This window comes from Hoplias malabaricus, chromosome 1, assembly GCF_029633855.1.
Source record: "Hoplias malabaricus isolate fHopMal1 chromosome 1, fHopMal1.hap1, whole genome shotgun sequence".
Classification (NCBI taxonomy): domain Eukaryota; kingdom Metazoa; phylum Chordata; class Actinopteri; order Characiformes; family Erythrinidae; genus Hoplias; species Hoplias malabaricus.
In genome coordinates this window covers 80411005-80425709 of record NC_089800.1, presented here as the reverse complement: position 1 = coordinate 80425709, position 14705 = coordinate 80411005, and the positions used below count along the sequence as shown (strand labels likewise).

The 14705-nt window shown below is 46.4% G+C and overlaps 1 protein-coding gene across 1 annotated transcript in view; it reads left to right on the top strand.

The window, feature by feature from the left end:
- Positions 1-1527: 1527 nt before the first annotated feature.
- crim1 (cysteine rich transmembrane BMP regulator 1 (chordin-like)) overlaps positions 1528-14705 on the top strand; it is a 102699-nt gene continuing 89521 nt past the window's right edge. The window contains exon 1 of the mRNA XM_066674813.1: positions 1528-2501. Coding sequence (XP_066530910.1) covers positions 2183-2501 — 319 coding nt within the window. The 5' untranslated portion in view covers positions 1528-2182. The remainder of the gene's footprint in view (positions 2502-14705) is intronic.

Genomic DNA, 14705 nt, shown 5'->3' with positions numbered 1-14705 from the left:
CCATTTGCCACATGAACTAAACCCTCTCATCTCTCCTTTTTGTCTCAGTCTATTGGCCTTAAGAAATATTAAGAGAATCGCCATTATGTCTCCTGAGGCATTACAGAACAAGCTATGAGCACTAATATTTTCCCTGGGACAGGACGCTTTGCACAAGCCCATTTCAGATCAGCATGAGCTCAGCTGAGCTGGTGGCATTTCCGGATATTTCTGGATTTTTCAAAGCATTGCCTTTACCTATCACGGTGGATTAGCAACGGATGGTGTTCTCAGTGTGTTCTTCTACACTGGATCAGGCCGTTTTATACCACCCCGGGCAGAAATTATGAGACCGCTGCACTGAGAGGATGTTCACCCAGACCTTTTTATTTCACAGCAAATAAACACATCACAGTCAAGACACATAACTCCTTCTTTCTTAAGAGCTGCGTGTTCTGGCTTCATCCGACACCTCAAACACATTAAATTATTTAAACTAATGACATAACTCTTTGCAGATTGCACTAGAACCCAATAATGGAATCACTAAGTGCTGAGAAATAATGATGGAATCCAAATTGAATTTGCATTTCTAAACCTTACGCCCATGGAGCCTGTAGTTATATGCTCCAGTGAGTTGTAACAGGGAGAACGGAGCCTCTGTTGTTGCCACTCTGGGCACAGCACTGCAGAAACACCACTATGTTACCACCACACTTCTCCCATGATTTCAGGACAGATATGTGGGTTGTTCATGTGCTCACGTTCCATTCATTCAAATAACTTAACGTAAGCTGTTTTAGGTGTTTTCACAAAGAAAGACTAGAGGACGACCAACACTGGCTTTACATCTACAAAGTGGACCAATGAGGTAGGAGTGTCTAACAGAGTGGACAGCGAGTGGACACAGGGTTTTAAAACTTCAGCAGCCACTGCTGTGTCTGATCCACTTATCACACCAGTGAAACACCCCACCGCAACCTCAGTGTCACTGCAGCGCTGGGAATGAGCCACCACCTAAAGTATAGGCTCCATGTTTTGTGGGGGTCCTGAGCATTGACAGACAGGATGGAAGTGGGCTAACAAAGTTTGCAGCACAACACATGAACAACAGTGAGTGTAGAGACAAGGAGGTGGCTTTAATGTTTTGGCTGATCGGTGTAAACAAGCCTGTAGTCCCTCCTTCCTCAGGAGGCCTCAGATGTGCAGCCACATGCCTCGCTTCATCCCTGGCTCAGAAATGGTTTACTGTAACAGAGAGAGAGAGAGAGAGAGAGAGAGAGAGAGAGATTGTTTTGGAGCAGTGTGGGGGCCCCCACATTCCCCACTGGGCTTCAACCACGCGGCTTGCAGTGACCCCCCCCCCCCCACACCCCCCTTTATAAACCCTCTAATACGCCCACCGCCCCTCCGCGCAGCCCAGCGCTTCCTGCGCTCCATATGTGGCCTGGACTGAGCAACAGCAACGCGAGATGGGAGTGGTTCAGTCCTGAGGTCAGAGAGAGAGAGAGAGAGAGAGAGAGAGAGAGAGAGAGCGCACACGACAGAGAAAAAAAGAGCAAGAGAGAGAGAGAGAGAGACTGGAAGCGAGTGTTGTTGTTTCTTTCCCAGTCCTGCGCTCATCTCGTTTCTCACAGACCTCGGACCCTGGCCGTTCTCCCCACTCCGCACGCCTCGGAAAGGGAATTATCGAGCTTCTGCTGCGGGGCGTCTTTCGTAAGCTCTAGTATTCAGAGAGAGAGAGAGAGAGAGAGAGAGAGAGAGAGAGAGAGAGCGTGAGAGTGAGAGAGACGCATAAGGACGGAGAGGAAACTTTTTTCGGAGCTGGAGAAGGATCCGGAGCCGGAGCTGGAGCGGGAGCAGCGCTGAGTCCGTGGCCATGTCCCCCGTGAGCAGCGCGGGCTAAAGAGCCGCTTTGTGTCGCGCCTCTCCGGCGGCTCTTTGTGAAAGTTTCCGCCTGCCTCCGCTGCTCGGACTCGGCTGGGAGCGCAGGAGAGCCCCGTGTTTCTTCCCCGCCTTCAGAGCCCCTTCTCCACGGCATGTTTGCGTTGCTGCTGTTTTGAGAGGAGGGAACTTGGAGCTTGCGTACGTGTGTGCGTTTGTGTGTGTGTGTCTGTGTGTGTGTGTGTGTTTGGGATACTAGCCTGCGCCTGAATCTTTACTCCGGTCACTTCTGCCCCGTGTCCGCGGCCTCGGTGGCAGGATGCAACGCGTGCTGAAGCGCGTACGGATCTCGGAGCTCGCAGCGGTGGCGGTGCTGCTGCTGGCGCCGGTGTTCCGCGGCGGCGCGGCGCTGCTGTGCTTGCCCTGCGACGAGTCAAAGTGCGAGGAGCCGAGGCAGTGTTCGGGCGCCGTGGTGCCGGGGATCTGCGGCTGCTGCTCCGTGTGCGCCAAGCAGAAGAACGAGACCTGCGGCGGCGTGTACGGGCTGTACGGGACCTGCGACACCGGGCTGCGCTGCGTCATCCGCCCGCCGCTCGACGGCGCTTCCATCACGCAGTATGAGGTCGGAGTTTGTGAAGGTGCGTGTGGATCCTGAGGGTGCTGTGGGTTTTAGAGCGAGGGAGAACTCAGCAGGGGCTAACACACACACACACAGGACAGGGCTTGGTGGGCTACTTTAACACCAGCGGGGTGGAAAGTTCAGGGGCAGGTAACTGCACATCTGTCCAGGCTTCTCTCAGACGGGGTCTGGCTGTATGTCCACGGGCACGGGGATGTATAGGTCACTCACTTGTGCTGCTGCTGGGAAATAGGAATTATGTTGCATGGAATTAACCTGATTCAGAGGCTCACGGAGCTGTACGAACGTTTGTGAGCCATTGGTTGAGCTTTACGCGGGTTATTTGCTGATTTCTAAAGTGAGATTTAGTTCTCACATACTCTGCATCATCAGTATGAAGGTCCCCTCTTAGGTAACAGCAGGGATTTGAAGGACCAGCCACGATCTCTAAAGCTGCACTACCTTCTGTTTTAAATAAGAGTACAAAATAAAATCTGAAGCAGGAGTTGGAAATTAATGCATTTTCAACATCTACAGCTACAGTAGGATATTGTACTCGTAGGTTCCCTCATTAAAGATGCTAACCCTGTACCATTGAGGAGCCCACCATGGACCACCACAGTGGGAGTGATAGATAGATACCACCACAGTGGGAGTGATAGATAGATACCACCACAGTGGGAGTGATATGTGCCACTACAGTGGGAGTGATAGATAGATACCACCACAGTGGGAGTGATAGGTGCCACCACAGTGGGAGTGTTAGGTAGGTACCACCCTAGTAGGGGTGATAGATAGATTTCACCACAGTGGGAGAGATTGATAGATATAACCACAGTGAGAGTTATAGGTGCCACCACAGTAGGAGTGACAGATAGATACCACCACAATGGGAGTGATAAATAGGTGCCACGACAGTGGAAATGTTAGATAGGTACCACCCTAGTAGGGGTGATAGATAGATTTCACCACAGTGGGAGAGATTGATAGATTTCACCACAGTGGGAGTGATAGATAGATATAACCACAGTGGGAGTGATAGATAGGTACCACCCTAGTAAGGGTGATAGATAGATACCCCCACAGTGGAAGTGATAGATAGGTGCCACCACCTTGGAAATGTTAGATAGGTACCACCCTAGTAGGGGTGATAGATAGATACCCCCACAGTGGGAGTGATTGATAGATGTCACCACAGTGCTAGTGATAGATACCTCCACAGTGGGAGTGATTGATAGATATCACCACAGTGGGAGTGATTCTAAGGGTATACAGAGGGCACAGTTATACACAAGTTAAAGCATGTATATAAGGCCTGTGCTAACTTTGATCTCATTTACCAACTTCAGAACATGCTGTTTGGCTGAGGGCAGCAGGGGGCACTCTTAAAAAATACAGGTGCTACAAAGGGTTCTTTGAGCGATGCTATAGAAGAGCCACTTTTGGTTGAATGAAGAACCTTTTTTGCTGCTAAATTTTAAATAGGTAAAGCTCGTTTACATCAAGTGACGTTCATTTACACCTTTAAAAGTTCTTCAAACTCGTCTTTAACAAAGCATTGCTCAAAGAACCCTTTGTAGCACCTGTATTTTTAAGAGTGTACTTTACTTGTGAGAGTTCTGTGTAACAAAGTTACACCACGTGCGTCCACAAAACCCAGGACTGAAGTCTGACCTGTACAGTAGGAGTTAGCGAAGAGGGAGGCAGGAATAAACCGTGGTTGTTAACAAAGCTCCAGTTGCTGTAGACGGTCCGGATTATCAGCAGAGTCATGCTGACTCGAAGGTGCCCTCTTGGCCAAGGAAGGCTGTAGGTCCTCTAACAGGAGTCTGGCCTCCAGATATTTACAGTGACGTGACAGGAGGAGGCCGGACGAAGCGAGCAGGCTTGTTAATGTGTTTGCAGCCTGTGGGTTTTCCATTTCTTTGGGGTATTGCTAACGGATTCCGTGCTGTTTTTGGACGCGGTGCCAGCCCCAGTCTTTCCGCCGAGGCTTGTTGGTTTTTGGCTGGAATGTCTGCTATGCAGCTCTGTGCTTGCGCGTCAGAGCCTATATTTCACTGAAAGGACGTCAGCTCCGAGTCACAAGTGTTATTTCTCCCTTCCTGGGCTCGTCTCGGTTATAATTTCTCGTCCATATCTCGTGGTGTTCAGAGCCCAGACAGCATCCTGTGACTCGGGAGTACATCTGTAACCAGATGCCATTCCACCTGTTGAGCTGGAACCTTAAAGTCCACCTTAAATCACACAGAGAGGCTGTGAACTTGAGCAGAGCCTCAGCCACGTGGAGTGGAGAACAAAAGAGATTCATTATCTGCAGCAGTAACTCAAGGGATTTGTAACAGATGCAGGTTTTCTGCGCAGAGCTAAGAATAAGAGAGGCAGGGAACCAGACGTTAGATCCTCGCTGCTGTTCTGGTGTGGGTTTGTTTTGTGTTCATGGCCCAGTACCGGTCAAAGGACGTGCTGTGCTCAGAAATCTCAGGCTCGGATTTCAACATGGCTGGTTATGAAAACACACCGATGGCGTCTCTGAGTGTAGTCTCTCCGGTGGCGTCTCATGTTGTCCAGCAGCGTAACAGGTCAGAGATCTGAATGAGGATTCAGAGAACAGTCAATCCAATCATAACCCCACAACGACAGATCCTACAAAGTCTGTCCAGTGGAAGGTTTGATCATCCGTGGTGGAGATACTTTTTAAAATTGTTTCCCAAAATTCAGAGAAGACCCAAGGGTGGAGACGGGGTGATGTGATGGTGTACTTGTAAACACGCATAACCAGATTTCACCATTGCATTTTTAAATTTAATTGGGCATGTGAATAAAGCAGGGTTAAAGAGTGTTAAACCCCATAACATCGATATACAAAGAAAAGAATGACATCACCCTCAAACATAAACTTATTTTCCCTGTCCAAATTAATATTTTTAAACAAAATTTTAAACTGAAAACAGCTCCCTCTAATGCCCGTCAGTCAGCGACAGATGCTACAAATAATTAATTCATTCATTATCTGTAACCCTTATCCAGTTCAGGGTCCAGAGCCTACCTGGAATCATTGGGCGCAAGGCGGGAATACACCCTGGAGGGGGCGCCAGTCCTTCACAGGGCAACACACACTCACGGACACATTCGAGTCACCAATCCACCTACCAACGCGTGTTTTTGGACTGTGGGAGGAACCCGGAACACCCGGAGGAAACCCACGCAGACACAGGGAGAACACACCAACTCCTCACAGACAGTCACCCGGAGCGGGAATCGAACCCACAACCTCCAGGTCCCTGGAGTTGTGTGACTTTATACCTTATACATTTTCTTTTGTGATTATATATTGATATAGAACTATTGTCCAGCCCTAAGTAACTTTATAGGAGAAGGACAAAAAACCCTTTCTTAACTTTCAAAGGAAGTCATTAGTAAAAAGATATAGTTCCAGGTCATTTTGGAGCTAAAGTCAGTTGTGTAAGCTGAGCCTTCATTAGCAACACACGCCTTGTCTCCACTAACCTTTCAATGGGAGGGAGTTATGTTCTCAAACACTTCTCCTGTAACTCAGTTGAGTAGAATGACAAATGCGAATGCTAGCATCATGGGTAGGGTTTAATTTTCATTACTGAACACTGCATGTCCCGCGATGGGACGATAACACTGTGATGGCGATGCTGAAATGATATATCATGCAGTGTATAGTATAGAAAATGCACACTGGGGTGGCCATTGAGATAGTTTACCCGGTCATTGACTGGTGATTTGAATCAGGGATGTTTGAGGAGGTAAATAATCAAACTGCTGGTTACACACTGCAGATGGCCAGTGCATAGACGCCAAAATATCTTTTTTATTTCACCCTGCCGACTGACCGTTAGGTCCATGTCTGAACTTATGACTCACGTGAAAATAAGAGATAGCTCTGGCCAAGCAGTAGTCCTCTAAGAGTGCCTGGGGAAGCTTATGACACCCTTCACATCTTTGTCAATGGGTAGTGTCAGAATCCCTGTGGCGAGATGTGCTCTGGGAGCTGATGGGTGATGCTCCACATTCTCAGATAACAGCAGCGCTCGAGGGCTCCCTCAGGACACCTCCTTCAGTTCCATTAGTCTCAGGCTTTGTCCATCGTGCACGGTCTCTGTGTATGTCTGAAATTTCACCGTCAGCTTCTGTACATCAGTCTGTTATGGAGAAGCTCACTGATCTGTGCCGAACAGAACATTGTGAAGAAGGCGTCTACTACATTATTTAAGTTTTGGAAAGTTTGGCATGTCTTCAGTTGGTGCCAATCAGAAGAAAACAATGTCCTTAATGTGGATGTTTATCTAAAGATGCTCCAAAAGGTTCTAGCCTTGCCCCCTACCATTTAAGAGCTCATATTTTGAAGGCATCAACCACCACACTGTGAAACAAGTCCTAAGTCAGAAAACACACGATAAAACGAGTCGTTCTGATTCTGCTTTACTTCAAGTCAAGTTGAAGTCAAGTGCAGAGACTTTAGAATTGCCCCACCCCTCGTCTGAGTCTGTCCAATCACAGCTCTGGACCCGCATTTTTGTGAGAGTGCAAAGACGATGTTAAATGCAGCAAAACAGACATAAAAAAGAGCACTGAGAAAAACAGAGAAAACGAGAACGGAGAAGAAAGAGAACCGAGCGAAAACAGCTAAAAACCAGAGCTTCTGCTCCTCGCTTCTCACTGATGTGCGCTCAGGGTCGGGTGAACAGCGAGTGGCTCATTATCATTTAAAGGAACAGGTGCTGAAAGCGTCATTCTGAACAGGGCTGTTTAGACAGGGGGGAGAACACTGCTGTGGGGCTCGTGGAGTTTGGACCAAAGCAGGTCACACACATTTCATTAAGAACCAGAACGGTATGCCCTTGTGGGAAAGGAAGAGAATCTGTCCCCTATAAGAGCCTTTGACTTTTACTTTGATGATCCTGTGTCCTTACATATTTTAACATAATTAATAAGAGGGAGAATCTGGCTTTGCTCTCTCATGAAGGCAGCTGGAGAGGGCAGAGGAGGGAGCAGCAGGAAGAATCACTAAACACAGTCGAAACACATCCTCTGCTCCTTGTTTTCACAGTGTACAGGAGGAATGTGTGCGCTCGGCCTGTAGCGGCCTATCAGCCCTCAGCCCTCTGGCTGCTTGTCAGACTGTCTGACTGATGCCAAATAATTTAAGGCCTTAAAAACAACATGTATTAATCTGCTAAGAAAGAACTGAACACAGCGCTGACGCTGGCTGTAGGAGGAGTGTGTGTTTATCTTCAGGTTCCACTCAGCACTAATTTCTGCCTCTGTTGTGTGTTCATTGAATTGTGAGGTTTGACTCTTGCATCGCATTTGGCAAGAACTTTTTGCAGAGCTTGAAGAATTTGAATACTGGATTATTCCTTGGTTGTACTTAAGAATTCATGATAACATTGGATTCATATTAGTGCCAGCAATTATTTGCTTAAGAAATACATTTCGCCGGCAGACAAATATTTACATAAAAACTCGTATTTGTTGATGTGTTTATAGTTCTTCAGAAAAGCAGCGTCAGGTGCAGTGCTGGGTGTCCAGACTTGTTAAATGTTATAACTGTTTTGGGCTCAGAATCTATGTTGGTACCAACAGTAGCAATTATCTACTTGATAAAAATGGCGTATCAGCATCTGTCCAAATTTCCATGTCATTTCCTCCATAGTTATGCGAGCATTAAAGTTGAAGTGGGAAGTAGTGAGTGGACACTAGTTTATGAAAATATGCTGCTGACAAAGCCCTCCTCCTTTCAGCACTTCATCCTTAGCCACTCCCACTTAAACACATGAACACATGCACACTGCCAGATTACAGCTGGAGGAGTCTCAGAGAGAGAGAGAGAAAGAGAGAGAGATGAAGAGAGGAACACAGAGGCTCTTTCTACTTTCTCTTTAACACGTTCCGCAGTGCAACATTTTGGAAAGAATGTGGCAACGTTCTCTCAGCTGTTCTTCCTACCTTGTTGCCACCTACTGGACATATTTAGAACTGCGGTACATGCAGTCCTGACACAGCAACAGTGTCTGATAAATGCAGGGTCCACTCCAGTGGCATCCTGGACAGTGTTTTCAAACCCCTGTCCCAAGGCACTGCCACCAAACTTGCGATGGCTTTGCTCTAAAATGCTAACGCGTGTGTTTGAGAAAGTGATCAGGAGAATTTTTATCTTGTAAACGACTGGAAAATGGGGAGAGGGGGATGTGGATTATGCGCAGTCTGTTCAGAGAGAACACCTGTAGAATGTAGGCATGTCTATCCTCATTAGTGTCATCAGCACATACAGCCTCTGTCTGTTAACAAAGGAGCTCCACATTGCTCTTAATCAATGTCAGCCAGGCCTTTTTGTGTGGAATTCCTCTGCCAAGATGCTAAATGACCCATCAAAACAGGGGTTAGGTGATTCCTGCGGATCTTTCATGCTGGGAGTAAACTGAATATGAAGCAGTTTAGTTGGGATGTTTTCTGAGTGCTGTCTGGGCCTCAGCATTAGGGCTGTCGCAGTGTAAGTATTACCCGTGCGGTGATTTAATGGGGCTCAACACTACGATGTGCGATATTACCGCCCCAAATTACTTAATTTATCCTCATACTGGTGCTGAACTTCTAGTTGTTGGCTGAATCAGGCCTAAACGGACTGTTTTGAGGCTGACTGGGTGCTGGAGGTTGGACATTGAAAGCTGAGCGACAGGTAGCTAGATGAGACTCAAATTCCATGTATTTCCACGTTAAATAGCGACTTTTTTGTGCACAGATTGTAGACGTTGCCTCGTCTGAATTGGCTCTCCCTTTTCATTTGGTTGAAATCCGAAATGCTCCCAAACTGGAGAAGCTGCTTTTGGTTTTGCGGCTAGGTTTGCTGCCCTTGTTTCCATTTTATAAAAGAAGACTGACACTTAGCCGTTCAGCCGCAGTTCAGATGCCAACAGCTGGGAAAAGTTACACTCAAACTTTTATTTTCATGATTTTTTTTAAACAACGTTTCTTAACATTTATTACACACACACTAAAGTGTAAAACAAGAACGACCTTGGAGAGAGAGGAAAAGATGTATTCATTGTGGTTGTGATGGTTGTGTGGTCAATAACATTGCGATTATTGCGACAGCCCTCAGCGTTCCCCTATATTTCTTTCCATTATCAGATGTTTGCGTGGCTGCAGACAGAGCGCTGGTCCCGAATTTGCTCCCGTCCTCGGTTGCCGTGACGCTAGCATACATGGCAAGGCCCTGACGGGGTCCTAAAAAGTCTCTTTAGACCAAAGCCCTCAACTTCTTCTCTTTAAAAATTGAATGTCACCACCAGCCACTGGATGTCTGCCCTTTTGACTTGCGCTTTTTTTTTTAGTTTAGTTTTTCATTCTCTTGTCCAGGAAAAGGGACATTGGATGCCAGATTCAATTTGTTGTGAACGCAGGTTGTCCCCTGTAGTCAGGGAAGACATGCGGAAATGCATCCCTCCCCTTCGGCAGCCTCTCTGGCAGCCCGTCTCTCCTCCGAGGCGGTGCAGCTCTTGTTTGTTCCATGGAGCATCCTCAGGCTGTGTAGGGGACAGTGGTGGAAATATTCAAGAATTTGCATGGGTTATTGTTCCACAGCCTTGGGCGAGAGTAGAGGGGATATGACGCATCCCTGCCTGGTTTAGGTGAAGAGGGAAAGACACTGTTTCTCAGCTTGGCCTGAAAAACCTGAAGCATCCTCAAGGCGAAAGCAGGAGTGCTGAAGTGAATTTCATCCACTGGTGTCATCTACATATTCTTCATCTCTTTGTTCCCTCGCCCGCTGTTGTTTTTTTTGCGCTGCATATAATGGAGCTTATGTTAAAAGCCCAGTTTTTAAACAGAGAATTAATTAATATTCACTTTGGATGCAAATAAGCGCAGGCTTCGTGCTTTAGGAAGGACTTCTGCCCAGGGATCAAGCTGGTGGAGTACAGCAGCGGAAAGAGGACTCGCATGGTGGCTAACAGGAAGTGCCGTAATTTGATGCCATGCTGAGATATGAAGACAGTGCCGTTGCAGAAAGCTCTCTACCCTGATGTTTGACTCCACCTGCATGCTGAGTCTGAGGAGTTTGTTTGTAGTCCTAGACCCAGCCTTAAGTGATAAGGGGATTCTGGGCAGACACTGATTATTTGATATTATACAGTTACATATTTGCGGATGTTGATACACATTTATAAAATGCAGAAATATAAGATACACTGGATTAACATATAGACAAATTTGACACTTGACAAAGGCAAATAACTGGTTCTTACTCAGGGTGTTCACAGCTTTTAAAATGAGTTTTTAAAAAACTTAAAGATAAATACGACTTCTGCGTTTCTCCACATTGTCAGAAGTAGAACAATCCAAGCCAAACAATTTTTTTAGACACATTTTTTCAGTCATATTTTTTTGTTGGGGGCGTCATGGTGGAGCAGCAGGTAGTGTTTCTGTCACAGCTCCAGGGTCCTGCTCCGGGTGACTGTCTGTGAGGAGTGTGGTGGGTTCTCCCCGTGTCTGGGTGCTCCAGGTGCCACCGCCACCCTGAACTGGATAAGAGTTACAGAAAATGAATGAATGAATCGGTATAAAATGTCTGCCGATACCAATTTAATCATGCATCGCTAGCTAGTGCTTAAACTGCCTGTTAGTTGCAGGTTAATATATAAATGTTTCCGAGGCCAAGCATTGATAAATGTTCCCCGGAATGCTTAATGTGTTGGGATTCGCCTTTGCGAAGCCGTGCAGTGTCTCCTTATAAGGGCTTAATAGAAGTAGGATTTTTTTGTTTGTATGTAAGTTTAATAAAACTGTCACCTTATCCTTAAAGCCACTAATGGAACTGTCATGCTCCTCGCAGAACGCAGTAGAATACGCAGTTTTCCTCTAACTCCCATTTCGTCTGTGTATGTTCGGGTTGCGCTTTGGCTCAGAAGCAGTGTCAAAACACAACCATGCTTTTAAAAGATGTTCTGTCCCTGGACTCTGGGAATGGAAATCTAATCTCGGCAGCCATATACGACTTCTGTTGGAGCGTAGCACGGCTCAGAGACTGGGAACGCCACCCTTCGTCCAAAGGCAGCTTGCGTGGAAGCTTCGGGGAGGTGAGGGACCACATTAACACGTCTCTGTCAGTGATGCTGCCTGGCCAAGACTGTGTGTGTGTGTGACTCAGACCACCGGGGGTATGTTTATCATACGAGCCCCTTGCCAGGCTCCTGGCAGACATGTTTGGCTGGACCAGTGCTGACTCGAACCTCCTCACCCCGCCGAGTGACCCAGGGCCAGTCTGGAGAGCCTGGCTTAGTTACTGAAGGATCGACTGTTGACAGCAGCTATTCGTGGCCCTCGCCCCCCTACGGCAGAGGTGAAAAACACAAGGACGCAGGGCCTTGACATTAGTTTGCCAACTTGGAGACTCTTATGTTCACGCTCTCTCTCAGACACAGTCACACACACACACACACACACACACATATAGATCTGTTACAGTTCACTGCATTATGAATCCTCATTTGTCACAATAGGTTCGGGTGGATTTACCAGTGTCTTATATTAATCCTTTTTGTTTTTGTTTTTTTCATTTACACAATATTTAAAGCAACCCTGGGGAGAATTTTTGCCTTAAAATTGCAGCTTCAAATTCGTTGTGTTCCCACAACGCAGACGTCCAGCACCAACTCTCCATCTGTAAAATCTCCAGCTGCAGCTGAGATCACGTTTGTTTTTATCCGACTCACGACGGCAGCTCGTAAAATTACACCGTGGTCTTTTGAAGAGGTTCAAACACTCCTTGGATCGGTGGCCGACGAAAGAATCCAGCGAGAACTGGATGCTGCAACAAGGAAGGAACAAACTCTACTGATCTGTCTGAACTGATGACGGAGCTGTGTTCAGTCCCAAACAACAACAACACGCCAATACACCATGAGTAAACACCACTTCATTTTGTGGTTTCCAAAGCCTGCTGTTCCTGTTAGAAACGGGGGTTTTGAGACAACACCAGATACATTTCGGGGGGCTGTGGGAGTGGAAAATTGACCATGGACCAAACAGAGAGTAGAGTCAGTACCATGCAGTGGAAAAGTGTTAAATAATGAAATCATTAAGATTCGAATATCATCAGAATCGGAATTCCGGTCCACAGACCGCAGCTTGGTGCATATCATTCTCGTAAAACTCCCTCACCCAGCCTCAGTGGTAAACCGCACTCCTACGACGAGTCTGTTTTGGCACAAGATAGAGGTTGTGTCCGCAGCATTGCACACACTGGGCGTTGTTCTCTGCAGCTGTGATCACACCCAGCACATCTGATCCCAGAGGCCAAATCTACGGCCTGCCTTGGGAGCCTTGTGCTGCACTCCCACCCGCCAGTAGCTGTAAATGCACCCACCAGAGTTGCCTGAGCAGTGTTCCACATCTTATTTGTCCTCGCCCATAAGTATTTAAGGTGTTCAGCACAGAGGGCCAGAGGGAGCCATGTTTTTGGGCAGGTTTAAGGGCAGTCTGCAGCACTTATCTGATGTAACACTCGCCAACTGCGAGATTGATGCTGGCTTTGGTTGAGAAAATCACGCAGAAAGCCATTGATTGTGCAGTCAGATACTGTCCTTTTACTCCCTGTGTTATATAGCCATTGTTGGAAGAGGAAGGATTTCACCAGGCAACTCCATGACCTTCGCAAAGAAGGAAGTCTCCATAGAAATCTATGGGCCTTTATTTACTGGGGAGCTAGCTGCATTCCTCAGAGGCAGGTTCTGGGAAAGACACACATTACACACACTCAAATGCACCTCCGTGCATGCACAGGCACTTGTAGAATGTGCATATACAGCCGAATGTGTTCTTCCCTCCTCAGAACCCGCACACACATACACACACACACACACACTCTCTGATAAGATGGGCACACAGTAAGTCGAAACACCAGACCCCATATCAATAATGTGTGTTTGCACTGTAAATAACACTTCATAATGTTGCTGGAGATTGCAGCGTTGCAATGTTCAGGGTCATTCTTGTTTTCAAAATTGCTGCTCTGTGTTGAAATGCCACGGCAGAGAAAGCTGGAGATGTCCCACCACCCGCAGAGAACTGGACCCAGCAGAAATAATTGGGTTGTATTTTCTCCTTCTTTCCTGAGACTTCCAGATAGTGTTTGTCCCTCAAGGTCACTTACATTTGGCTCTGGAACTGTCATTACACTCATTACCTCTGTGTCGGAGCTGTAGCTTAATGTAGAGCGATCTCAACTGCTTTCTTACAGCTGTGCCGTTATTCTAGACTTTAGGCAACATTACACACTTTAAAATGGCATCGGTGTGGTTCAGACTCGTTGATATATGAGCATTTCTTACCCCTCACTGTGCGGTCAATTCAGTTTCCATTGTATCTATTTATAGAGCGCATTTACAAAGCAGCTTTACAGAATTAAGGATGCTAGTGTCGAGTGAATGAGAGGCGATAGAGGCAGGAAATCATAGGCAGAAAAAGCATGAAAAAGAACCACGGAGAGGAGCCAGCGCTACTCTGATTGACGTCAGAGCAAAACAAAGAGCAGTGTATAAACAGAGAGCAGTATGAATGAAGAGTGATGGAGGTACAGTGGGTGTACGATAGTCTGTAGTACCATGTTAGGAGCTGTGTTAAGAAAGTACAGTGAGTGGATGATGAACAGCGAGCAGTTTTAGTTAACGATCAATTGGTTGCATGAAATTAAGCCAGAATTTATACTGTTTAAAGTGTTTGTCCAAGTGACTTTTGTTGATTGTCTTATAAAAGAAAGCATTTAAATACAAAAGGAAAGAAAACGAGCCACTCCGTGTGATCCACAAATCTTGAGATGTGTTCTTGGGGACGTGTGGGTACTGTCTCATGGTCAAAGCTGGTCTGCTTCAAGCATGTGGAGACACACAAACCCAAATAATATTTTCAGTCCAGGTTAAATACCCCTTACACCTTCAGCATGAATAAGCCGGGGTTAATTGCTGTTAGCTGAATAATGCTAGTGTCTTGTTTTTCATGGCATGACAGAGGCAATGAATTCAGAATGATAATAATCTTTATTTATGTAGCAGTTCACAGAATGATCAGAGGAATGTGTTCATGCATAAATAATATTACAAAAATAAGAAGCTGTAAAATAGACCTGAAGAAAACATTTCATCATAAACAATAAAAAACAGAAGCATCAACAAGCGAGAATACTAATAAACAAAAT